At 48.1% G+C, this 24003-nt stretch overlaps 1 protein-coding gene across 2 annotated transcripts in view; it reads right to left on the reverse strand.

Annotated features, from left to right (window-relative positions):
* LOC109884263 (isthmin-1) overlaps positions 1–22829 on the reverse strand; it is a 69763-nt gene extending 46934 nt beyond the window's left edge. Inside the window, exons 1-3 of one of the 2 annotated variants that reach the window (XM_031815696.1) lie at positions 22074–22803; positions 21580–21851; positions 4487–4711 (exon numbers count right to left, since the gene is read on the reverse strand). In XM_031815696.1, the coding sequence (XP_031671556.1) occupies positions 4487–4711; positions 21580–21720 (366 nt within the window). In that variant the 5' untranslated portion in view covers positions 21721–21851; positions 22074–22803. Of the gene's footprint in view, positions 1–4486; positions 4712–21579 lie in introns of both variants that reach the window. The other variant, XM_031815695.1, reaches the window with a different exon arrangement.
* Between the last annotated feature and the right edge of the window lie 1174 nt (positions 22830–24003).

Genomic DNA, 24003 nt, shown 5'->3' on the forward strand with positions numbered 1-24003 from the left:
TCCTATACCCTGAACCCCCTCTGTCTTAATGTTGGCTCTTCTCCTCGTCTCCTCCTTTACCCTGAACCCTGTCTTATTGTTGACTCTTCTCCTCGTCTCCTCCTATACCCTGAACCCTGTCTTATTGTTGACTCCTCTCCTCATCTCCTCCTATACCCTGAACCCCCTCTGTCTTAATGTTGGCTCTTCTCCTCGTCTCCTCCTTTACTCTGAACCCTGTCTTATTGTTGACTCTTCTCCTCGTCTCCGCCTATACCCTGAACCCCCTCTGTCTTAATGTTGACTCTTCTCCTCGTCTCCTCCTATACCCTGAACCCCCTCTGTCTTAATGTTGACTCTTCTCCTCGTCTCCTCCTATACCCTGAACCCCCTCTGTCTTAATGTTGACTCTTCTCCTCGTCTCCTCCTATACCCTGAACCCCCTCTGTCTTAATGTTGACTCTTCTCCTCGTCTCCTCCTATACCCTGAACCCTGTCTTAATGTTGACTCGTCTCCTCCTATACCCTGAACCCCCTCTGTCTTATTGTTGACTCTTCTCGTCTCCTCCTATACCCTGAACCCTGTCTTATTGTTGACTCTTCTCCTCATCTCCTCCTATACCCTGAACCCCCTATGTCTTATTGTTGACTCTTCTCCTCGTCTCCTCCTATACCCTGAACCCTGTCTTATTGTTGACTCTTCTCCTCGTCTCCTCCTATACCCTGAACCCTGTCTTATTGTTGACTCCTCTCCTCATCTCCTCCTATACCATGAACCCCCTCTGTCTTAATGTTGGCTCTTCTCCTCGTCTCCTCCTTTACCCTGAACCCTGTCTTATTGTTGACTCTTCTCCTCGTCTCCTCCTATACCCTGAACCCTGTCTTATTGTTGACTCTCATCCTCGTCTCCTCCTATACCCTGAACCCTGTCTTATTGTTGACTCCTCTCCTCATCTCCTCCTATACCCTGAACCCCCTCTGTCTTAATGTTGGCTCTTCTCCTCGTCTCCTCCTTTACCCTGAACCCTGTCTTATTGTTGACTCTTCTCGTCTCCGCCTATACCCTGAACCCCCTCTGTCTTAATGTTGACTCTTCTCCTCGTCTCCTCCTATACCCTGAACCCCCTCTGTCTTAATGTTGACTCTTCTCCTCGTCTCCTCCTATACCCTGAACCCCCTCTGTCTTAATGTTGACTCTTCTCCTCGTCTCCTCCTATACCCTGAACCCTGTCTTAATGTTGACTCGTCTCCTCCTATACCCTGAACCCCCTCTGTCTTATTGTTGACTCTTCTCCTCGTCTCCTCCTATACCCTGAACCCTGTCTTATTGTTGACTCTTCTCCTCATCTCCTCCTATACCCTGAACCTCCTCTGTCTTAATGTTGGCTCTTCTCCTCATCTCCTCCTATACCCTGAACCCTGTCTTATTGTTGACTCTTCTCCTCGTCTCCTCCTATACCCTGAACCCTGTCTTAATGTTGACTCGTCTCCTCCTATATCCTGAACCCCCTCTGTCTTAATGTTGGCTCTTCTCCTCGTCTCCTCCTTTACCCTGAACCCTGTCTTATTGTTGACTCTTCTCCTCGTCTCCTCCTATACCCTGAACCCTGTCTTATTGTTGACTCCTCTCCTCATCTCCTCCTATACCCTGAACCCCCTCTGTCTTAATGTTGGCTCTTCTCCTCGTCTCCTCCTTTACCCTGAACCCTGTCTTATTGTTGACTCTTCTCCTCGTCTCCTCCTATACCCTGAACCCTGTCTTATTGTTGACTCCTCTCCTCATCTCCTCCTATACCCTGAACCCCCTCTGTCTTAATGTTGGCTCTTCTCCTCGTCTCCTCCTTTACTCTGAACCCTGTCTTATTGTTGACTCTTCTCCTCGTCTCCGCCTATACCCTGAACCCCCTCTGTCTTAATGTTGACTCTTCTCCTCGTCTCCTCCTATACCCTGAACCCCCTCTGTCTTAATGTTGACTCTTCTCCTCGTCTCCTCCTATACCCTGAACCCCCTCTGTCTTAATGTTGACTCTTCTCCTCGTCTCCTCCTATACCCTGAACCCCCTCTGTCTTAATGTTGACTCTTCTCCTCGTCTCCTCCTATACCCTGAACCCTGTCTTAATGTTGACTCGTCTCCTCCTATACCCTGAACCCCCTCTGTCTTATTGTTGACTCTTCTCGTCTCCTCCTATACCTGAACCCTGTCTTATTGTTGACTCTTCTCCTCATCTCCTCCTATACCCTGAACCCCCTATGTCTTATTGTTGACTCTTCTCCTCGTCTCCTCCTATACCCTGAACCCTGTCTTATTGTTGACTCTTCTCCTCGTCTCCTCCTATACCCTGAACCCTGTCTTATTGTTGACTCCTCTCCTCATCTCCTCCTATACCATGAACCCCCTCTGTCTTAATGTTGGCTCTTCTCCTCGTCTCCTCCTTTACCCTGAACCCTGTCTTATTGTTGACTCTTCTCCTCGTCTCCTCCTATACCCTGAACCCTGTCTTATTGTTGACTCTCATCCTCGTCTCCTCCTATACCCTGAACCCTGTCTTATTGTTGACTCCTCTCCTCATCTCCTCCTATACCCTGAACCCCCTCTGTCTTAATGTTGGCTCTTCTCCTCGTCTCCTCCTTTACCCTGAACCCTGTCTTATTGTTGACTCTTCTCGTCTCCGCCTATACCCTGAACCCCCTCTGTCTTATTGTTGACTCCTCTCCTCGTCTCCTCCTATACCCTGAACCCCCTCTGTCTTATTGTTGACTCTTCTCCTCATCTCCTCCTATACCCTGAACCCTGTCTTAATGTTGACTCTTCTCCTCGTTTCCTCCTATACCCTGAACCCCCTCTGTCTTAATGTTGACTCTTCTCCTTGTCTCCTCCTATACCCTGAACCCTGTCTTATTGTTGACTCTTCTCCTTGTCTCCTCCTATACCCTGAACCCCCTCTGTCTTATTGTTGACTCTTCTCCTCGTCTCCTCCTATACCCTGAACCCTGTCTTATTGTTGACTCTTGTCCTCGTCTCCTCCTATACCCTGAACCCTGTCTTATTGTTGACTCTTCTCCTCGTCTCCTCCTATACCCTGAACCCCCTCTGTCTTATTGTTGACTCTTCTCCTCCTAGACAAAGACAGAGAGAGACAGAGGGAGAGAGAGAGAGAGAGAGAGAGAGAGAAGTGGGGAGATGGAAAGACAGAGACAGACAGAGAGAGAGAGACAGGCAGAGATAGAGAGACAGAGACAGAGACAGAGAGAGAGAGACAGAGAGAGAGAGACCGAGAGGGAGAGACAGAGAGAGAGACAGAGAGACAGGCAGAGACAGAGAGACAGAGACAGAGAGAGAGAGAAGTGGGGAGATGGAAAGACAGAGAGAGAGAGAGAGAGAGACAGAGAGAGAGGGGGGGGACAGAGAAAGGGGGTAGTGATGTGCACCAGTGTATTCTGCCTCTTCCTGTTTGGTCTTCCTGCTCAGTGTGCTTGGGCAGCCATGTGGTCACACACACACACACACACACACACACACACACACACACACAATGTTCTTCGTGGGGACCTAAAATGTATTTCCATTCAAAATCCTATTTTCTCTAAACCTAAACCTTACCATAACACTAACCCTAACCCTTACCTTAACACTAACCCTAACCCTTACCTTAACACTAACCCTAACCCTTACCTTAACACTAACCCTAACCCTTACCTTAACACTAACCCTAACCCTTACCTTAACACTAACCCTAACCCTTACCTTAACACTAACCCTTACCATAACACTAACCCTAACCCTTACCTTAACACTAACCCTTACCATAACACTAACCCTAACCCTTACCTTAACACTAACCTTGACCGGTAACCCTAACCCTTACCATAACACTAACCCTAACCCGTACCATAACACTAACCTTGACCGGTAACCCTAAACCTTACCATAACACTAACCCTGACCCCTAACCCTTACCATAACACTAACCCTAACCCTTACCATAACACTAACCCTGACCCCTAACCCTTACCATAACACTAACCCTAACCCGTACCATAACACTAACCTTGACCGGTAACCCTAAACCTTACCATAACACTAACCCTGACCCCTAACCCTTACCATAACACTAACCCTAACCCGTACCATAACACTATCCTTGACCGGTAACCCTAAACCTAACCATAACCCTATACCCTAACCTTACCCTAAACCCTAACCTTACCCTAACACTATACCCTAACCCTATACCCTATACGCTAACCCTATACCCTATACCCTAACCCTATACCCTAACCACTTACCTTAATTGTAACCCGAACCATAATTGTAACTGTACCCTAATTCTAATCCCTAAGATTAAATTGGACTTTTTCCTCACGGGGAACCTGGGAAATGTCCCGACGAGGGAGAATATTCCTTGTTTTACTGTCCTTGTGAGGACTTTTGTGGCTTTTTAGGTCCCATACGGATAGAAGAACCAACCAACTCCCTTTATTCATCTGTCTGTGTCTCAGTATTACCTGTATGTTGGGGTTCTGTCTGTTTATATCAGCCTTGGAGAGGTCAGGGAAGTTGCTGAGGTCCAGGAGGAAGGCCCCCGGCCCGTCTTTCTGCAGGCTGCCTCCGGTAGCCTGACTCTGGGCCCAAGGGAGGGCAGCAGGCCTCTGGGCTGACCGGTGCTCTGGTCCTCTCCGCTCCCCTGGGCCCTGGTGGGCTGATGAACTGCTCTCTTCTCTGACATTATTCTATATAGAAAGAAGACGGGGAGGGAGAGAGTAGGGGGGGAGCGAGAGAGAACGAGAGAGAGAGAGAGAGGAGGGGAGCAAGAGAGTGAGTGAGTGGGTGGGTGTAAGGGGGGAGTGAGGGGGAGAGAGAGAGGAGGGGAGCAAGAGAGGGAGAGTGAGTGAGTGAGGGAGAGAGGGGGGGGTGAGGGGGGAGAGAGAGGAAGTGAGAGAGAACGAGAGGGGGAGAGAGAGAGAGGAGGGGAGCAAGAAAGAGAGGGAGAGTGAGTGAGTGAGTGAGTGAGTGAGTGAGTGATGAGTGAGTGAGTGAGTGAGAGAGGGGGGAGAGAGAGGGAGAGAGGGGGGGAGCGAGAGAGAGATATTCCTTTAGATTACTTGATCATAAGGATGTATATTTCCTTCATGACCCCCAAACAGAGGATCCAATCTAACCATAAACTATCTGAAAATGATTATCATGCTACGAAGAAAAGAACACACAAGTCACAGCCAGTCAACTGCAAGTCATCTGGACAAAGTTCAGTTCACTCAACTACGTCAATTACCTGAAGACAAAGCAAGTGTACGTGAACAATATTTTGTTGTTGTTCACCTGTATTTAACCAGGTAGGCTAGTTGAGAACACCTTTATTTAACCAGGTAGGCTAGTTGAGAACACCTTTATTTAACCAGGTAGGCTAGTTGATAACAAGTTCTCATTTACAACTGCGACCTGGCCAAGATAAAGCAAAGCAGAGCGACAACAACAACAACACAGAGTTCCACATAAACCAACGTACAGTCAAAAACACAATAGAAAAATCTATATACAGTGTGTGCAAATGTAGTGAAATTGGGGAGATAAGGACAACCACTGTGTCAGGGTGAAAGACAACATATGCAGTCAATTTGACCTTCCTTAAACCAACAGAAAGAGAACCATTTCTTATGGCTCAGGTCTCCTGTTATTTCTGTGCCAGTTTGAGGGATGGGGAGGGTCAGTCTCTTCCTGTACAGCTGCCCCCCATAGAGACCTAGCTGACCTGACCCCCATAAAGAAACACTTAGCTACATTAGATTGATATTTCAGGATGACAGGGAAACATGGTTTACATGGACATGACAGAGGGCAGAGGGTTCAACCAGTCTAAACCAGCTGTCCCAGTCTAAACCAGCTGTCCCAGTCCAAACCAGCTGACCCAGTCTAAACCAGCTGACCCAGTCGAAACCAGTTGTCCCAGTCCAAACCAGCTGACCCAGTCTAAACCAGCTGTCCCAGTCCAAACCAGCTGACCCAGTCTAAACCAGCTGTCCCAGTCCAAACCAGCTGACCCAGTCTAAACCAGCTGACCCAGTCTAAACCAGCTGACCCAGTCTAAACCAGCTGACCCAGTCCAAGCCAGCTGACCCAGTCTCACACTAGAGGGCAGAGGGTTCAACCAGTCTAAACCAGCTGACCCAGTCTAAACCAGCTGACTCAGTCTAAACCAGCTGACCCAGTCCAAACCAGCTGTCCCAGTCTAAACCAGCTGACCCAGTCCAAACCAGCTGCCCCAGTCCAAACCAGCTGACCCAGTCTAAACCAGCTGACCCAGTCTAAACCAGCTGACCCAGTCCAAACCAGCTGTCCCGGTCCAAACCAGCTGAACCAGTTTGACACTAGCCGTGTCCCAGGTCTGTTCATGGCCCAACTTCTATGACCATCTTAATTGGTATGAAAATGACCACAGGAGCTGGCAAGACAGCACAAATAGATCTGGTTTCACGTCAGGGTTTTCCTGTTCCAAACCACAACTGTCCTTTAACCATACACCAGACATAACTCTATATCCTGGTACCACAACTGTCCTTTAACCATACACCAGACATAACTCTATATCCTGGTACCACAACTGTCCTTTAACCATACACCAGACATAACTCTATATCCTGGTACCACAACAGACATGTGCAAACATTGTCACAATTTTGCCTCTTTTGGGTGGACAGAAAACCACTCCTAGAGTCCTCTGTCTGACAGAAACACAGGCACACAAGGAAGCTGCTCAGAACTCTGGGACAAAATGGGCTCTGTAGGGGCCCTAAAGGAAGTTGCTCAGAACTCTGGGACAAAATGGGCTCTGTAGGGGCCCTAAAGGAAGCTGCTCAGAACTCTGGGACAAAATGGGCTCTGTAGGGGCCCTAAAGGAAGCTGCTCAGAACTCTGGGACAAAATGGGCTCTGTAGGGGCCCTAAAGGAAGCTGCTCAGAACTCTGGGACAAAATGGGCTCTGTAGGGGCCCTAAAGGAAGCTGCTCAGAACTCTGGGACAAAATGGGCTCTGTAGGGGCCCTAAAGGAAGTTGCTCAGAACTCTGGGACAAAATGGGCTCTGTAGGGGCCCTAAAGGAAGCTGCTCAGAACTCTGGGACAAAATGGGCTCTGTAGGGGCCCTAAAGGAAGCTGCTCAGAACTCTGGGACAAAATGGGCTCTGTAGGGGCCCTAAAGGAAGTTGCTCAGAACTCTGGGACAAAATGGGCTCTGTAGGGGCCCTAAAGGAAGCTGCTCAGAACTCTGGGACAAAATGGGCTCTGTAGGGGCCCTAAAGGAAGCTGCTCAGAACTCTGGGACAAAATGGGCTCTGTAGGGGCACGCAAGGAAGCTGCTCAGAACTCTGGGACAAAATGGGCTCTGTAGGGGCCCTAAAGGAAGTTGCTCAGAACTCTGGGACAAAATGGGCTCTGTAGGGGCCCTAAAGGAAGTTGCTCAGAACTCTGGGACAAAATGGGCTCTGTAGGGGCCCTAAAGGAAGTTGCTCAGAACTCTGGGACAAAATGGGCTCTGTAGGGGCCCTAAAGGAAGCTGCTCAGAACTCTGGGACAAAATGGGCTCTGTAGGGGCCCTAAAGGAAGCTGCTCAGAACTCTGGGACAAAATGGGCTCTGTAGGGGCCCTAAAGGAAGCTGCTCAGAACTCTGGGACAAAATGGGCTCTGTAGGGGCCCTAAAGGAAGTTGCTCAGAACTCTGGGACAAAATGGGCTCTGTAGGGGCCCTAAAGGAAGCTGCTCAGAACTCTGGGACAAAATGGGCTCTGTAGGGGCCCTAAAGGAAGTTGCTCAGAACTCTGGGACAAAATGGGCTCTGTAGGGGCCCTAAAGGAAGCTGCTCAGAACTCTGGGACAAAATGGGCTCTGTAGGGGCCCTAAAGGAAGTTGCTCAGAACTCTGGGACAAAATGGGCTCTGTAGGGGCCCTAAAGGAAGTTGCTCAGAACTCTGGGACAAAATGGGCTCTGTAGGGGCCCTAAAGGAAGCTGCTCAGAACTCTGGGACAAAATGGGCTCTGTAGGGGCCCTAAAGGAAGTTGCTCAGAACTCTGGGACAAAATGGGCTCTGTAGGGGCCCTAAAGGAAGCTGCTCAGAACTCTGGGACAAAATGGGCTCTGTAGGGGCCCTAAAGGAAGCTGCTCAGAACTCTGGGACAAAATGGGCTCTGTAGGGGCCCTAAAGGAAGTTGCTCAGAACTCTGGGACAAAATGGGCTCTGTAGGGGCCCTAAAGGAAGCTGCTCAGAACTCTGGGACAAAATGGGCTCTGTAGGGGCCCTAAAGGAAGCTGCTCAGAACTCTGGGACAAAATGGGCTCTGTAGGGGCCCTAAAGGAAGTTGCTCAGAACTCTGGATGCATTATAAATGTAAACTACATGCGGGTACATCACCAGGCATAGAGCGAGAGAAGGGCATCACACTCTGGTCCTCACAGTGACACTAGACATACTGGACAACCTTACCTATACAGGAGGATCTCTGTGTATTTCTTGTTGTGCTACACATTATTACACAGGTGATATTTCTCCTTGTGGTTTAATAAAGGGCTTTCAGACAAGACAAGTGGGGAGGGGGGGGGGGGGGGAACCCCAGACCTTCCCTATATTCAAAGGAAGGACATGAACTCTAACCAAAGCTCCTCTATCTCAATCAAAACACAGAATGTCATCATTTTGATCATCAAATTGTACAAAACAAAGTCGTTAAAAATGCAAAAGATGGAAGTGCGGCAATTGAAACATTTAGAATATGAGAAGAACGACGCACAACTGCCACCACAAAGAGCCTTTAAGACCAGGATTGGCTGGGAGCTAAACAGGATATGGTAAGGGCTCATTTCAGCACGGCAGGATACACACACACAGAGCCCTGGCCCCCAGCCACTGTCTACCCCTCCATATGAACATCACAGGAACCTCTGTGGTTGTTTCAGGGTGGTCTAAGATCAGATGGCCATGTGATAACCTTCTCTTCCAGGCCCTCAGAAGTCCCTGTTTGTAATTGAACTCCTGAGAGAGTAAAGAAGGGCTCTTCTGGACAGGCACACTCATTTCATCCTACTGATATAATTTCACCCTACAGATATCTGGAGAAACAGGACACAGTCTCCCACAGATATCTGGAGAAACAGGAAACAGTCTCCAACAGATATCTGGAGAAACAGGACACAGTCTCCCACAGATATCTGGAAAACCAGGAAACAGTCTCCTACAGATATCTGGAGAAACAGGAAACAGTCTCCAACAGATATCTGGAGAAACAGGACACAGTCTCCAACAGATCTCATGCAGCCTACCTTTGGGCCAATCCAGATATCCCAGTGTGGACCTAAGTCCAGTGTTATAGAGCCTTTAAGACCAGTTATTCATGCTAGATCTTCCCCCTTTCCTCACCACCAAGGAAGTGTTTTCATTTGAAGATCAAAACAATTTCTCAGGTAATCCGGGGCCTCCCGCGATTCTGTTACTCTCCCCTCTCCTCACACCCTGAAAACCCATGAATGAAACTCCGCACACAGAGGTCCTATTTTTACCCCCCTTTTCCTGCTTCCTCCTTTTTCACTTTGCCAGGAGATTAGGAGGAGGAAGGAGGCAGAGAAGACGAGTAGATGAGGAGGTAGAGAAGAGGAGAAGACGAGGAGCAGAAAAGGGGATGAGGAGGGAGAGGAGGAGGAGGAGAGGGGAAGGAAGAGGAGAAGGAGGATGTTTTCCAATGGGTAACCACTCAGGGGGCAGTCCCCCCTGGGGAAAGGGACAGGAAATGAAGGCAGGGTACACTGGGCCCAGATGCTGCTGCTCAACCAGCTGCCCCCCCCCCCCTGTGTTTTCTTTCCGTGTGATCTCTCAAACTTGGTAAACTGTATATATCTTGTTTTTAAAATATTTGACTTTAAATCAATTAAAGCTACAATATGTAACTTTATGGACGACCTGACCCCCAAATTCACATAGAAATGTGAGTTATAGATCTGTCATCCTCATTGAAAGCAAGTCTGAGAGGCGGTAGATCTGTTCTGTGTGTGCTATTTCTGTGCTTCCCATTCCTAAGTTTTGTTTTTGAATCTTGTACTTTTGGTTTTGTACACCAGCTTCAAACAGTTGAAAATACAATGTTTTTGGTTATGGACAATGTATTTCACAGCGGTTTAGATGGTACAGTGATTCTCTACACTATAGTTACTTGTTTTGTCACATAAACTGAAATTAGGCAAACTATTAGATTAAAATTTTAGCAACCAGGACATGGAGGAGCGCTTTCTGCATAGTGCATCTTTAACACAAGGAGAAGGAGGACATCACATTTGCAGATTGTAAATCACTTGACTATTACGGTGTGGAGATCAACTGGGAAGAAATGCATACCCCGATTCCAAGGTCAACTCATACAACGTGAATAGGTTGTATTTGCCTAAATAAGCTGTTAATGTGTTATTGTTCCTCGGTGGAAGGCTCATCTTCCTGTGAGTCGGTGGCGAGGATATTGTTCTCCTGCCACCACACTTCCTGTGAGTCGGTGGCGAGGATATTGTTCTCCTGCCACCACACTTCCTGTGAGTCGGTGGCGAGGATATTGTTCTCCTGCCACCACACTTCCTGTGAGTCGGTGGCGAGGATATTGTTCTCCTGCCACCACACTTCCTGTGAGTCGGTGGCGAGGATATTGTTCTCCTGCCACCACACTTCCTGTGAGTCGGTGGCGAGGATATTGTTCTCCTGCCACCACACTTCCTGTGAGTCGGTGGCGAGGATATTGTTCTCCTGCCACCACACTTCCTGTGAGTCGGTGGCGAGGATATTGTTCTCCTGCCACCACACTTCCTGTGAGTCGATGGTGAGGATATTGTTCTCCTGTCACCACACTTCCTGTGAGTCGGTGGCGAGGATATTGTTCTCCTGCCACCACACTTCCTGTGAGTCGGTGGCGAGGATATTGTTCTCCTGCCACCACACTTCCTGTGAGTCGGTGGCGAGGATATTGTTCTCCTGCCACCACACTTCCTGTCTGCCAACGCTGGGTCTAAAAAAGGTCTATTCTCCGTTCTACAGGTGCACATCCTGTCCCATTTGTGTCTCAGTGAATGGGCTCTTTAAATATGACACCTTCCCATGAAAATAACCCCCTGGTGCGTGACAAGGCAAGGGGGGGAGGTGACATCATCGTCTTCAGTGGCAGACCAGTCAACCAGATCTGGGCATCACTGCCAGAGCAGAGCAAAGTCTTTCACAGAACACAAAACCCATTCTGTTCTAACAACAGAACTCAGGTTCGCTATGCAGCGAAGTTGTATGCGGACTGGTGCAATGTTAAAAATTCACTGTGCGGCTGAGTGGTGGCTGACTCAATTCCTATGAGAAATTTTAAAAATGTTTTCATGAATTTCTATCTTCTACAGTATTTTAAATAGTGGTTCAGGTTTTCCAGACTCAGATTAAGCCTACTCCTAAACTAAAAAAAAAAACATGTTAATTGGAGATTCTACATTAAAAGTGCCTCTTGTTCCAGGACTCGGCTTAATCTGAGTCCGGGAAACTGGCCCTTTATGTTCAGTAGAGTTCATACATCAATGTTGCACAGTGTTAGGTGTCATCTCTAGCCAGGTTAGGGCTGATATTTGGGGGTTCAACCAGTCCAACCCAGCTGCCCCAGTCCAAACCAGCTGATCCAGTCCAAACCAGCTGACCCAGTCCCACAATAGAGGGCAGAGGGTTCAACCAGTCCAAACCAGCTGCCCCAGTCTAAACCAGCTGACCTAGTCCAAACCAGCTGTCCCAGTCCAAACCAGCTGATCCAGTCCAAACCAGCTGACCCAGTCCCACAATAGAGGGCAGAGGGTTCAACCAGTCCAAACCAGCTGCCCCAGTCTAAACCAGCTGACCCAGTCCAAACCAGCTGTCCCAGTCCAAACCAGCTGACCCAGTCCAAACCAGCGGTCCCAGACCAAACCAGCTGACCCAGTCTCACACTAGAGGGCAGAGGGTTCAACCAGTCCAAACCAGCTGGCCCAGTCCAAACCAGCTGACCCAGTTTGACACTAGCCGTGTCCCAGGTCTGTTCATGGCCCAACTTCTATGACCATCTTAATTGGTATGAAAATGACCACAGGAGCTGGCAAGACAGCACAAATAGATCTGGTCTCACGTCAGGGTTTTCCTGTTCCAAACCACAACTGTCCTTTACAACAGACATAACTCTATATCCTGGTACCACAACTGTCCTTTAACATACAACAGACACAACTCTATATCCTGGTACCACAACAGACATAACATTATATCCTCTCCTGACAGGTTAGGGGTGATATTTGGGGGTGATATTTAGGGGTGATATTTGGGGAGTGATATTTGGGGGGTGATAAACCACAACTGTCCTTTAACATACAACAGACATAACATTATATCCTCTCCTGACAGGTTAGGGGTGATATTTAGGGGTGATATTTGGGGGGTGATATTTAGGGGTGATATTTGGGGGGTGATATTTGGGGAGTGATATTTAGGGGTTATATTTAGGGGTGATATTTAGGGGTGATATTAGGGAGTGATATTTGGGGGTGATATTAGGGAGTGATATTTAGGGGTGATATTTGGGAGTGATATTTAGGGGTGATATTTGGGAGTGATATTTAGGGGTGATATTTAGGGGTGATATTTGTACTTTAACTTCCCTCTTCTCTCTTGGAATGGCTTCCCTTGGCTTCTCTTGTGCGTAGTGTTGGAACAGTCATAAACTATTCCAAGTCTGTTCCAACATTCTGCAGTGCGACACACACTCTGTAAATTCCTGGGATATTTCCTATTCCTGTGGTTCTGCCGAATATGCTGCAGCTAGCCAATCAAATCACAAAAGACAGGACTGCTATACCTGAATCTAATTGTGTTGTTGATATATTTACCGCAGGTAGTTTTTAATCTATTAAAAACTAGATGAGCAGCAGAACATTCATGCACATCAAAGCTCCTCCAAGCTTCCAGTTGTATTAGTCGTATGTACGGTGCACATGGTACACATCGTCCAACTAAATGTTTACCTGCAGATTGCTTCTCGACAATGCAACAACAATAAGAAACAATAGAAGACAAGAATATGAATATAAAGTAAATGGCATTAGAGTAGAATAAACATTTTAGCATCAGTGTAATACAGGAAGGCACAATTATAGTCCAATATTTGGAGAGGAACCGGCATTTCTTCACCGCCTTAGGAAGTAGAGGCGCCGTTGCACCCTCTTGACCAGAGTGGTGGTGTTGTTGGTCCGTGTCAAATCCTCTGTGATGCGGACAACGAGGAACTTAAAACTACTGACTCTCTTTACTGTAGTCCCGTCGATGTGGATCGGGGCATGTTCCCTCCTCTGCTTCCTGAAGCCGACAATCAACTCCTTTGTTTTTGCCGACGTTGAGGGAGAGGTTGGTGTCCTGGCACTCCAATGCCAGTTCACTTACCTCCTCCCTATAGGCTGACTCTTCATTGCTGGTTATCAGGCCAACAACCGTGGTGTCGTCAGCAAACTAGATGATGGAGTTAGTGTCGTGAAAAGCCTCACAGTCGTGGGTGAACAGGGAGTACAACAGAGGACTGAGGACACACCCCTGGGGGGCCCCTAAGGGAGTACAGCAGAGGACTGAGGACACACCCCAGGGGGGCCCCTAAGGGAGTACAGCAGAGGACTGAGGACACAACCCTGGGGGGGCCCTGTGTTAAGAGTCAGTTGTGGGTGAACAGGGAGTACAGCAGAGGGCTGTGGACACACCCCTGGGGGGCCCCTAAGGGAGTACAGCAGAGGACTGAGGACACAACCCTGGGGGGGCCCTGTGTTAAGAGTCAGTTGTGGGTGAACAGGGAGTACAGCAGAGGGCTGAGGACACACCCCTGGGGGGCCCTGTGTTAAGAGTGAGGAGGAGGTGTTGTTGCCAATCCTCACAGCATGTGGTCTGCCAGTCAGGAAGTCCAGGATTCAGTTGCAGAGGGTGGTGTCCAGACCCCGGGCTCTGAACTTGGTGTCAACTTTGGAAGGGAAAGATAGTGTTGAATAATGAACAGCATTCTCACATAGGTGTTCCTCTTGTCCTGATGTGTTACGGCCGTGTGAATAGCAATGGCAATGGCATCTTCCGTGGATCTGTTGCAGCAGTAGGAAAATTGGATCAGCCTCGGAGAGTGAAAGCACCTGGTCGTCCGGAACAACAAGAGTCCTCCTGGATGACTTGGTATTGTCGGCCTTGAAGCGAGCATAGAATGTGTTAATTTCATCTGGGAGGGAGGCAGGATTTGCATCCTGGATTTGCATCTGTAGTCTGTGAAAATCGGTAGTCCTTGCCACGTGCTGCGAGCCGGAGTTGTCGAACTTCAATTGAAGATTGAGTCTGTATTGTCTTTTTGCATCCTTAATGGATTCGCAGAGCTCGTACCTGCTTGCCTTGTATGCTTTGCGCACCACCAAGTCATCAGGGTTTGTTCTGTTGACATTGAATGCTGCAGTACGGGCTCTCAGCATTGTATGGATATCTCCGTTCATCCAGGGTTTTTGGTTGGGGTAAGTACGGATTGTTATTGTGGGTACAACATCATCAACACATTTCCTAATGAAGCCTGACTGACTATGTATATTCCTCAATGTTGATGGATGAGTCCTGGGTAGATTAATCTTTGAACATATTCTAATCACTATTCTCTAAACAGTCCTGCAGCATGGAGTCTGCCTCCTCTGTCCAGCGCCTCACTATTCTCTGTGTTGGTGGCTCCCTCTAGAGTTTATGCTTGTAGGCGAGGTGTAGGAACAGAGAGACGTGATCTAATTGGCCAAATTGGGGGTGGGGTATGGCTTTGCATCATGGATGTTTGTGTGTACATGGTAAAGCACACTGGATCCTCCTGTGGGGGAGGATACATGGTTTTGGGAAATATTGGTTTTAGACAGGCTTGGTTAAAGTTACCCGTGACAATAAAGACTGCTTCTGGGTGAGAGGATTCTTGCTGGATAATGAGCTTTTACAGTTCGCTGAGTGCTGCCTTGGTGTTTGCTTGTGGCGGTATGTACACAGCTGTGATAATAACACATGTGAAATTCCCTCGGCATATAGTGGGGTTGGCATTTTAGCATCAGAAACTCCAGGTCGCGTGAACAGGAGCTCGCAATGTTTTCAAATTCGATACACCAGGACTGATCTATGGAGAACACCCCCCCCCCCAACGCTTACCAGAAGCCACCGTTCAATCTAATCGGAATATGGAGAAGCCATCTGGTTGAATAGCAAGGTTGAGTTTATTGTCTGTAAGCCACGTCTCAGGGGAAGAAAAAACAAACATCCGATGTCCCACGTGTGATGTTCTGTTCATCTCCACACCGTTAATTCTTCTCACTTACTTTCACACCAAAATGTGTCCCTTAGCTCACCCCTAACCCACCAACCACCAGGCATAAATCAGTCCTGGATTGAAACATTATTTGAAATCTTTTGAAGTGCCGTCCCGGTGGGTGGGGTTTTTGGGGGGGACTATTGAATCCATTGCAACAGGTCAGGTCAATTAAGCACAGCTGAAGTATTTGAAATTATTTCAAGTAGTATTGAACCCACGTCTGGCACGAATCCCCATTTATCATGGTTGTTGTGTAGCAGGGCAGAGTGACAAGGGTATTTCAGTGGTACGCTATAAATACATCAAACAGAGCTGAGGGAGGGAGAGAGAGAGGAGGGGGGGACTGCTTAATGTAACAGCATCCCTCAGAACCGCCCTGTTGATTCTAGACCCCTCTTAACCCCGAGGTTGGATTCTGGGCTGTGTCCCAAATAGCATCCTATTCCATGTATAGTGCACTACTGGCTAATACAAACGTCTAACCCTCTGTCCTGTCCTGTCCTCTACTGAAGAGTTAAACCAGCCTTCTGGCTGCTATAGACGTCTAACCCTCTGTCCTGTCCTGTCCTCTACTGAAGAGTTAAACCAACCTTCTGGCTGCTACAGATGTCTAACCCTCTGTCCTGTCCTGTTCTCTACTGAAGAGTTAAACCAACCTTCTGGCTACTACAAACGTCTAACCCTCTGTCCTGTCCTGTCCTCTACTGAAGAGTTAAACCAGCCTTCTGGCTGCTATAGACGTCTAACCCTCTGTCCTGTCCTGTCCTCTACTGAAGAGTTAAACCAGCCTTCTGGCTGCTACAGATGTCTAACCCTCTGTCCTGTCCTGTCCTCTACTGTGGATCTTTTAGATGTTCTGCTAAAACCACAGAATTAGAATGACTGATTTTAGAATTAGAATGGATGTCAGTTCAAGTAATTCTGGTGGTGGTGAGTCCTACTGGCAGCAAGTAGCCTAGTGGTTAGAGTGTAGGGACGGTAGGTAGCCTAGTGGTTAGAATGTAGGGACGGCAGGTAGCCTAGTGGTTAGAATGTAGGGACGGCAGGTAACCTAGTGGTTAGAGTGTAGGGACGGCAGGTAGCCTAGTGGTTAGAGTGTAGGGACGGTAGGTAGCCTAGTGGTTAGAATGTAGGGACGGCAGGTAACCTAGTGGTTAGAATGTAGGGACGGTAGGTAGCCTAGTGGTTAGATGTAGGGACGGCAGGTAACCTAGTGGTTAGAATGTAGGGACGGTAGGTAGCCTAGTGGTTAGAATGTAGGGACGGTAGGTAGCCTAGTGGTTAGAGTGTAGGGACGATATTTAGCCTAGTGGTTAGAATGTAGGGACGGCAAGTAGCCTAGTGGTTAGAGTGTAGGGACGGCATGTAGCCTAGTGGTTAGAGCATTGGGCCAGTAACCAGAAGGTTGCTAGATCGAATCCCCCGAGCTGACAAGGTTCAAATCTGTTGTTCTGCCCCTGAACAAGGCAGTTAATACACTGTCATTGTAAATAAGAATTTGTTCTTAACTCACTTGCCTAGTTAAATAAATACTAGGGTATTAACAATACTGACCTGGTTAAAACCTCACCAATGTAACAGGTGGATGCCTCACCAAACAGACACATTTTCAGGCATCAAGAGGGGAGAAAATATGAGTAAAAGGGGGAGACAAAAAATATGGTTTCTTTTGGTTGTAAAACTGCATGCTAGTTGATTAAAATTAAAGCAACAACAGTGTGGTGGATGTGCGGGAGAGAGAGCGCTCTAACTGAAGGGCTCTAACTGAAGGGCTCTAACTGAAGAGCTCTAACTGAAGGGCTCTAACTGAAGGGCTCTAACTGAAGGGCTCCAACTGAAGGGCTCCAACTGAAGGGCTCTAACTGAAGGGCTCTAACTGAAGGGCTCTAACTGAAGGGCTCCAACCGAAGGGCTCCAACCGAAGGGCTCTAACCGAAGGGCTCTAACCGAAGGGCTCCAACCGAAGGGCTCCAACCGAAGGGATCTAACCGAAGGGCTCTAACCGAAGGGCTCCAACCGAAGGGCTCCAACCGAAGGGTTCCAACCGAAGGGCTCTAACCGAAGGGCTCTAACCGAAGGGCTCTAACCGAAGGGCTCCAACCGAAGGGCTCCAACCGAAGGGCTCTAACCGAAGGGCTCCAACCGAAGGGCTCCAACCGAAGGGTTCCAACCGAAGGGCTCTAACCGAAGGGCTCTAACCGAAGGGCTCCAACCGAAAGGCTCTAACCGAAGCGCTCCAACCGAAGGGCTCTAACCGAAGGGCTCTAACCGAAGGGCTCCAACCGAAGGGCTCTAACCGAAGGGCTCCAACCGAAGGGATCTAACCGAAGGGCTCTAACCGAAGGGCTCCAACCGAAGGGCTCCAACCGAAGGGTTCCAACCGAAGGGCTCTAACCGAAGGGCTCTAACCGAAGGGCTCTAACCGAAGGGCTCCAACCGAAGGGCTCTAACCGAAGGGCTCTAACTGAAGGGCTCTAACTGAAGGGCTCTAACTGAAGGGCTCTAACCGAAGGGCTCTAACCGAAGGGCTCTAACCGAAGGGCTCCAACCGAAAGGCTCCAACCGAAGGGCTCTAACCGAAGGGCTCTAACCGAAGGGCTCTAACCGAAGGGCTCCAACCGAAGGGCTCCAACCGAAGGGCTCTAACCGAAGGGCTCCAACCGAAGGGCTCCAACCGAAGGGTTCCAACCGAAGGGCTCTAACCGAAGGGCTCTAACCGAAGGGCTCCAACCGAAAGGCTCTAACCGAAGTGCTCCAACCGAAGGGCTCTAACCGAAGGGCTCTAACCGAAGGGCTCCAACCGAAGGGCTCTAACCGAAGGGCTCCAACCGAAGGGATCTAACCGAAGGGCTCTAACCGAAGGGCTCCAACCGAAGGGCTCCAACCGAAGGGTTCCAACCGAAGGGCTCTAACCGAAGGGCTCTAACCGAAGGGCTCTAACCGAAGGGCTCTAACCGAAGGGCTCCAACCGAAGGGCTCTAACCGAAGGGCTCTAACCGAAGGGCTCTAACCGAAGGGCTCCAACCGAAGGGTTCCAACCGAAGGGCTCTAACCGAAGGGCTCTAACCGAAGGGCTCCAACCGAAAGGCTCTAACCAAAGCGCTCCAACCGAAGGGTTCCAACCGAAGGGCTCTAACCGAAGGGCTCTAACCGAAGGGCTCCAACCGAAGGGCTCTAACTGAAGGGCTCTAACTGAAGGGCTCTAACTGAAGGGCTCTAACCGAAGGGCTCTAACCGAAGGGCTCTAACCGAAGGGCTCCAACCGAAAGGCTCCAACCGAAGGGCTCTAACCGAAGGGCTCTAACCGAAGGGCTCTAACCGAAGGGCTCTAACCGAAGGGCTCCAACCGAAAGGCTCCAACCGAAGGGCTCTAACCGAAGGACTCTAACCGAAGGGCTCTAACCGAAGGGCTCCAACCGAAGGGCTCCAACCGAAGGGCTCTAACCGAAGGGCTCTAACCGAAGGGCTCCAACCGAAGGGCTCTAACCGAAGGGATCTAACCGAAGGGTTCCAACTGAAGGGTTCCAACTGAAGGGTTCCAACTGAAGGGCTCTAACTGAAGGGCTCTAACTGAAGGGCTCTAACCGAAGGGCTCTAACCGAAGGGCTCCAACCGAAGGGTTCCAACCGAAGGGCTCTAACCGAAGGGCTCCAACCGAAAGGCTCTAACCAAAGCGCTCCAACCGAAGGGTTCCAACCGAAGGGCTCTAACCGAAGGGCTCTAACCGAAGGGCTCCAACTGAAGGGCTCTAACTGAAGGGCTCTTTCACAGTTTTAACTGAATTATAATATTTTTATTTATTTATTTAAATCATCTTTATTTAACTAGGAAAGTCAGTTAAGAAGAAATTCTTATTTACAATGACGGCCTATCGGGGAACAGTTTGGCCTACCGCGGCCAAACCCTTACGACGGCCTACCCCGGCCAAACCCGGACGCCGGCCTACCGCGGCCAAACCCTTACGACGGCCTACCCCGGCCAAACCCGGACGACGGCCTACGCCGGCCAAACCCGGACGACGGCCTACCCCGGCCGAACCCGGACGACGGCCTACCCCGGCCAAACCCTAAACCCGGACGACGGTCAAACCCGGACGACGGCCTACCCCGGCCAAACCCGGACGACGCTGGGCCAATTGAACACTGAATTTAGACTACCAAACGCCTATTTAAAACCACCATCACCATCTCTCCAAAGAACATACTAATTACAGTGAGTTTGTAAACATTCTTTGTGAAATGGGCTTTTAAACGATGTGAAACTTTGAAATGTTTGATGTAATGTTCATTTTAAGCGTGGTTAAAAATTCACGAGCATCTGTATGATTGTAGCATGATAAACTAAAGAAAAAAATACATTTTTATTACATTGTTGATATTTATATGTTTCTTTTTATGAAAATACAAACATTAATAGACACAAAATACCAACAAATCTCAAAATGAATAAATAAATGGATAGATGTAATTTCAGCCTTCGGTGCCTGGCCTTAACTCAAATCAAATCAAATTGTATTTGTCACAAACACATGGTTAGCAGATGTTAATGCGAGTGTAGCAATCCTGTGTGGTTAAAGTACCCAATCAATCAACCCAATCAATTTACAATGTACAAGGCAGCTAGTCTTCAACTTTTAACGGTTGAGCATTATGTCGTGTCCTGTCGGTCTGTTTTGCCCTGTAGTCGCTGCCAGTTTGGAAGACGTTGTTAAGGCCTCTAGAATGGGCCAAGTGATATAAAAACACGAATTATTCATTAATGTGCTGTAATGTGTAAACACTTTACCTAGCTAGCGCCAATAACTTGTAATTACAGGAAAAACTGTGAAATACAAAACCCCTCCCCTCAATGAATGAATGAAATTCATTAACTACGATTACAGTAGCAATTACTTGTCTTTTTTTTAATACAGTATAATACAGTCAATTTTACTGTGTCATTACACATTACTTGCTTTAATTTGTATATATATACATATAACAGTTGTTGTACTATAATATTAAATACAGAATGTTACTTGCCTGTAAATTGCTGTCGAACTCATAGTAACACCTTTACAATGTAGTCATTACTCCTTTACAATGTAGTCATTACTCCTTTACAATGTAGTCATTACTCCTTTACAATGTAGTCATTACTCCTTTACAATGTAGTCATTACTCCTTTACAATGTAGTCATTACCACTTTACAGTGTAGTCATTACCCCTTTACAGCGTAGTCATTACCCCTTTACAATGTAGTTTTACCCCCTTTGCAGTTTAGTCATTACCCCCTTTACAGTGTAGTCATTGCCCTTTTACAGTGTAGTCATTACCCCTTGACAATGTAGTCATTACTCCTTTACAATGTAGTCATTACCACTTTACAGCGTAGTCATTACCCCTTTACAGCGTAGTCATTACCCCTTTACAATGTAGTCATTACCCCTTTACAGTGTAGTCATTACTCCCTTTGCAGTGTAGTCATTACCCCCTTACAATGTAGTTTTACCCCCTTTGAAGTGTAGTCATTACCCCTTTACAGTGTAGTCATTACCCCCTTTGCAGTGTAGTCATTGCCCCTTCACGGCATAGTCATTACCCCTTTGCAGTGTACTCATTACCCCTTTACAATGTAGCCATTACCCATTTACAGTGCAGTCATTACCCCTTTACAACGAAGTCATTACCCCTTTACAGTGTAAGCATTACCCCTTTACAGTGTAGTCATTACCCATTTGCAGTGTAGTCATTACCCCTTTACAGCATAGTCATTATCCATTTACAGCGTAGTCATTATCCCTTTACAATGTAGCCATTGCCCCTTTACAGTGTAGTCATTACCCTTTTACCATGTAGTCATTACCCCTTTACCATGTAGTCATTACCCCTTTACCGTGTAGTCATTACCCCTTTACGGTGTATTCATTACCCCTTTACGGTGTAGTCATTACCCCTTTACGGTGTAGTCATTACCCCTTTACGGTGTAGTCATTACCTCTTTACAACGTAGTCATTACACATTTACAGTGTAGTCATTACCCCTTTGCAGTGTAGTCATTACCCCTTTACAGTGTAGTCAAAGAGCCCCTGTCAACTGATGCTGTGGTCTATCAACTTCTGCAGAATAGAAGTTAGAGGTTTATATTCCCCATTTTAAGCTCTAACCCCAAACTCAATAGCCGAAAGAGCCCCATCAATATATACTACAGGTGTCTGATAGAATGACACCGATTAATAAATAGCACTCACCTCTGCGAGCAACGTATCCTGCTGATCCTGGCTCAAAGTAAAATTCCCTTGGTGCAACGGGCTGCTCCGTAACACCGTGATATGTAAGGTAAGAAGTAGAAGTCCTAAAAGCAACAAGAGTTCTGCCGCCAATCGAACCATCCTTTTCACCTGACCGGTCTTTGGTCCCTGCGGTGATGCAGGGGGTCCTCCGCCAGCTCCTCCCGCTGCAGACACTCCCAGCTCCGGATCCGCTGCGGGCGAGGAGCCGCAACACCACTTCGGAGCCACTTCTGGATTCAGAATTACAATTTTAAGGGGAAAGGGGTGGGGGGGAAAGGAGAATAGAGGAATCAAGAAAAACAAATCGGTCAAAATGTCAAGTTTGGGACCACGTGGTTATGTTCATGTTCATTAACATCAGATCAGCGTCGGTGGAGAGCGGTCTTCAAGTGGAACAAAAAGTGGGTTCAGATTCAATGTGTAAAAACGATCAAAGTTAAAAAGGTCCATACAGCGAGGTTCAGGTTTCCTTTGGTATCCCCGTGGATGATATGCTTCTTCTATGTCGGAGTGGATCTCCAAAGTTATTTCTCCAAAATGCTGCCAGGGCGACTGTGTAAAACTGCCCATGGGTAAAGTAATGAAATAACTACGGAATTATTTGTTTGTTTGTTGCGCCCAACGTGTATACTATGTTAAAAAAAAACATGTAGTCTTATCGCGTGTTGCACTCCAGGTAGAGTCTTCTATCAAGAGACTTCCAGCCCGGTGTTTCCGGCGCCACGTTCTCCACCTTTTTTTTACCAGAATTAAACCTTTTCCTCGCCTTACTACAATCAAACCGTCTGGCTCTCTTCTCTCTCATCTGTGGTACGCAGGACTCCTTGGTTTTGATATTTTGGACACATTCTCCCTCCCGCCCATTATCTGGGCTATTATCTATCCAAAAGCGTCATATTCAATTCGCAGATGGCGATTAACGCGTTGGTGTGGTACACCTTTGGCACACCATCAAACCACCCAAAAAGTGGATCTCCCGGAAGAAGAAAAAACAACTAGTTTGAGGAGTTCTCCCTTTCAAGCACAACCGTTATCCATCCAGTCGCGAATCCAGACATGCTGCTGGCTATTCTCCGCAGTGTAAAACCAGTAGCCTTCCGATCCAAGCGTCAAGTGCGTCCCTCAGCTCTCACCGTGTCCAAAAAGTGTAAACCAAGAGAGCCTGTCCACACTGTATACACGCTGTTTTTCTCTCGCAGCCCTCTCCTGTAGGCGAAAGTGTTTGTATACGCCCCTCTTCTGGTTTGCTGTCAAGCCCCCCCCCCCCCGCCCCCCACCCCGTTTCTTAATTTAACCCTTTCTATCCTTTCAGCGCGCCGGTGACACGGGAGGGACGGTGGCAATGCAACTCAGCATGGCGCGGATAACATGCAGGCCACAGTCAACCCACTGGACACTCTGTAGCCCGGCATCTGCATATGTGCTCGATGTTATTGCATTAACTGATCATATTGACTTTAAAAGTGAAGATATTACAAATGATACATGATACATTGAAGCTATTAGGCTAGATTAGCAAAATGAATTGTGTCACCAGCCTTCTAGGCTACAGTGGGTGACTGACTCTGTTACTGCCAGGCTACAGTGGGTGACTGACTCTGTTACTGCCAGGCTACAGTGGGTGACTGACTGACTCTGTTACTGCCAGGCTACAGTGGGTGACTGACTCTGTTACTGCAAGGCTACAGTGGGTGACTGACTCTGTTACTACCAGGCTACAGTGGGTGACTGACTGACTCTGTTACTGCCAGGCTACAGCCGGTAACTGACTCTGTTACTGCTAGGCTACAGTGGGTGACTGACTCTGTTACTGCTAGGCTACAGTGGGTGACTGACTGACTCTGTTACTGCCAGGCTACAGTGGGTGACTGACTCTGTTACTGCCAGGCTACAGTGGGTGACTGACTCTGTTACTACCAGGCTACAGTGGGTGACTGACTGACTCTGTTACTGCCAGGCTACAGTGGGTGACTGACTCTGTTACTGCCAGGCTACAGTGGGTGACTGACTCTGTTACTACCAGGCTACAGTGGGTGACTGACTGACTCTGTTACTGCTAGGCTACAGTGGGTGACTGACTGACTCTGTTACTGCCAGGCTACAGTGGGTGACTGACTCTGTTACTGCTAGGCTACAGTGGGTGACTGACTCTGTTACTACCAGGCTACAGTGGGTGACTGACTCTGTTACTACCAGGCTACAGTGGGTGACTGACTCTGTTACTACCAGGCTACAGTGGGTGACTGACTGACTCTGTTACTGCTAGGCTACAGTGGGTGACTGACTCTGTTACTGCTAGGCTACAGTGGGTGACTGACTCTGTTACTGCCAGGCTACAGTGGGTGAATGACTGACTCTGTTACTACCAGGCTACAGTGGGTG

Source organism: Oncorhynchus kisutch, unplaced genomic scaffold (genome assembly GCF_002021735.2).
Source record: "Oncorhynchus kisutch isolate 150728-3 unplaced genomic scaffold, Okis_V2 scaffold496, whole genome shotgun sequence".
Lineage (NCBI taxonomy): Eukaryota > Metazoa > Chordata > Actinopteri > Salmoniformes > Salmonidae > Oncorhynchus > Oncorhynchus kisutch.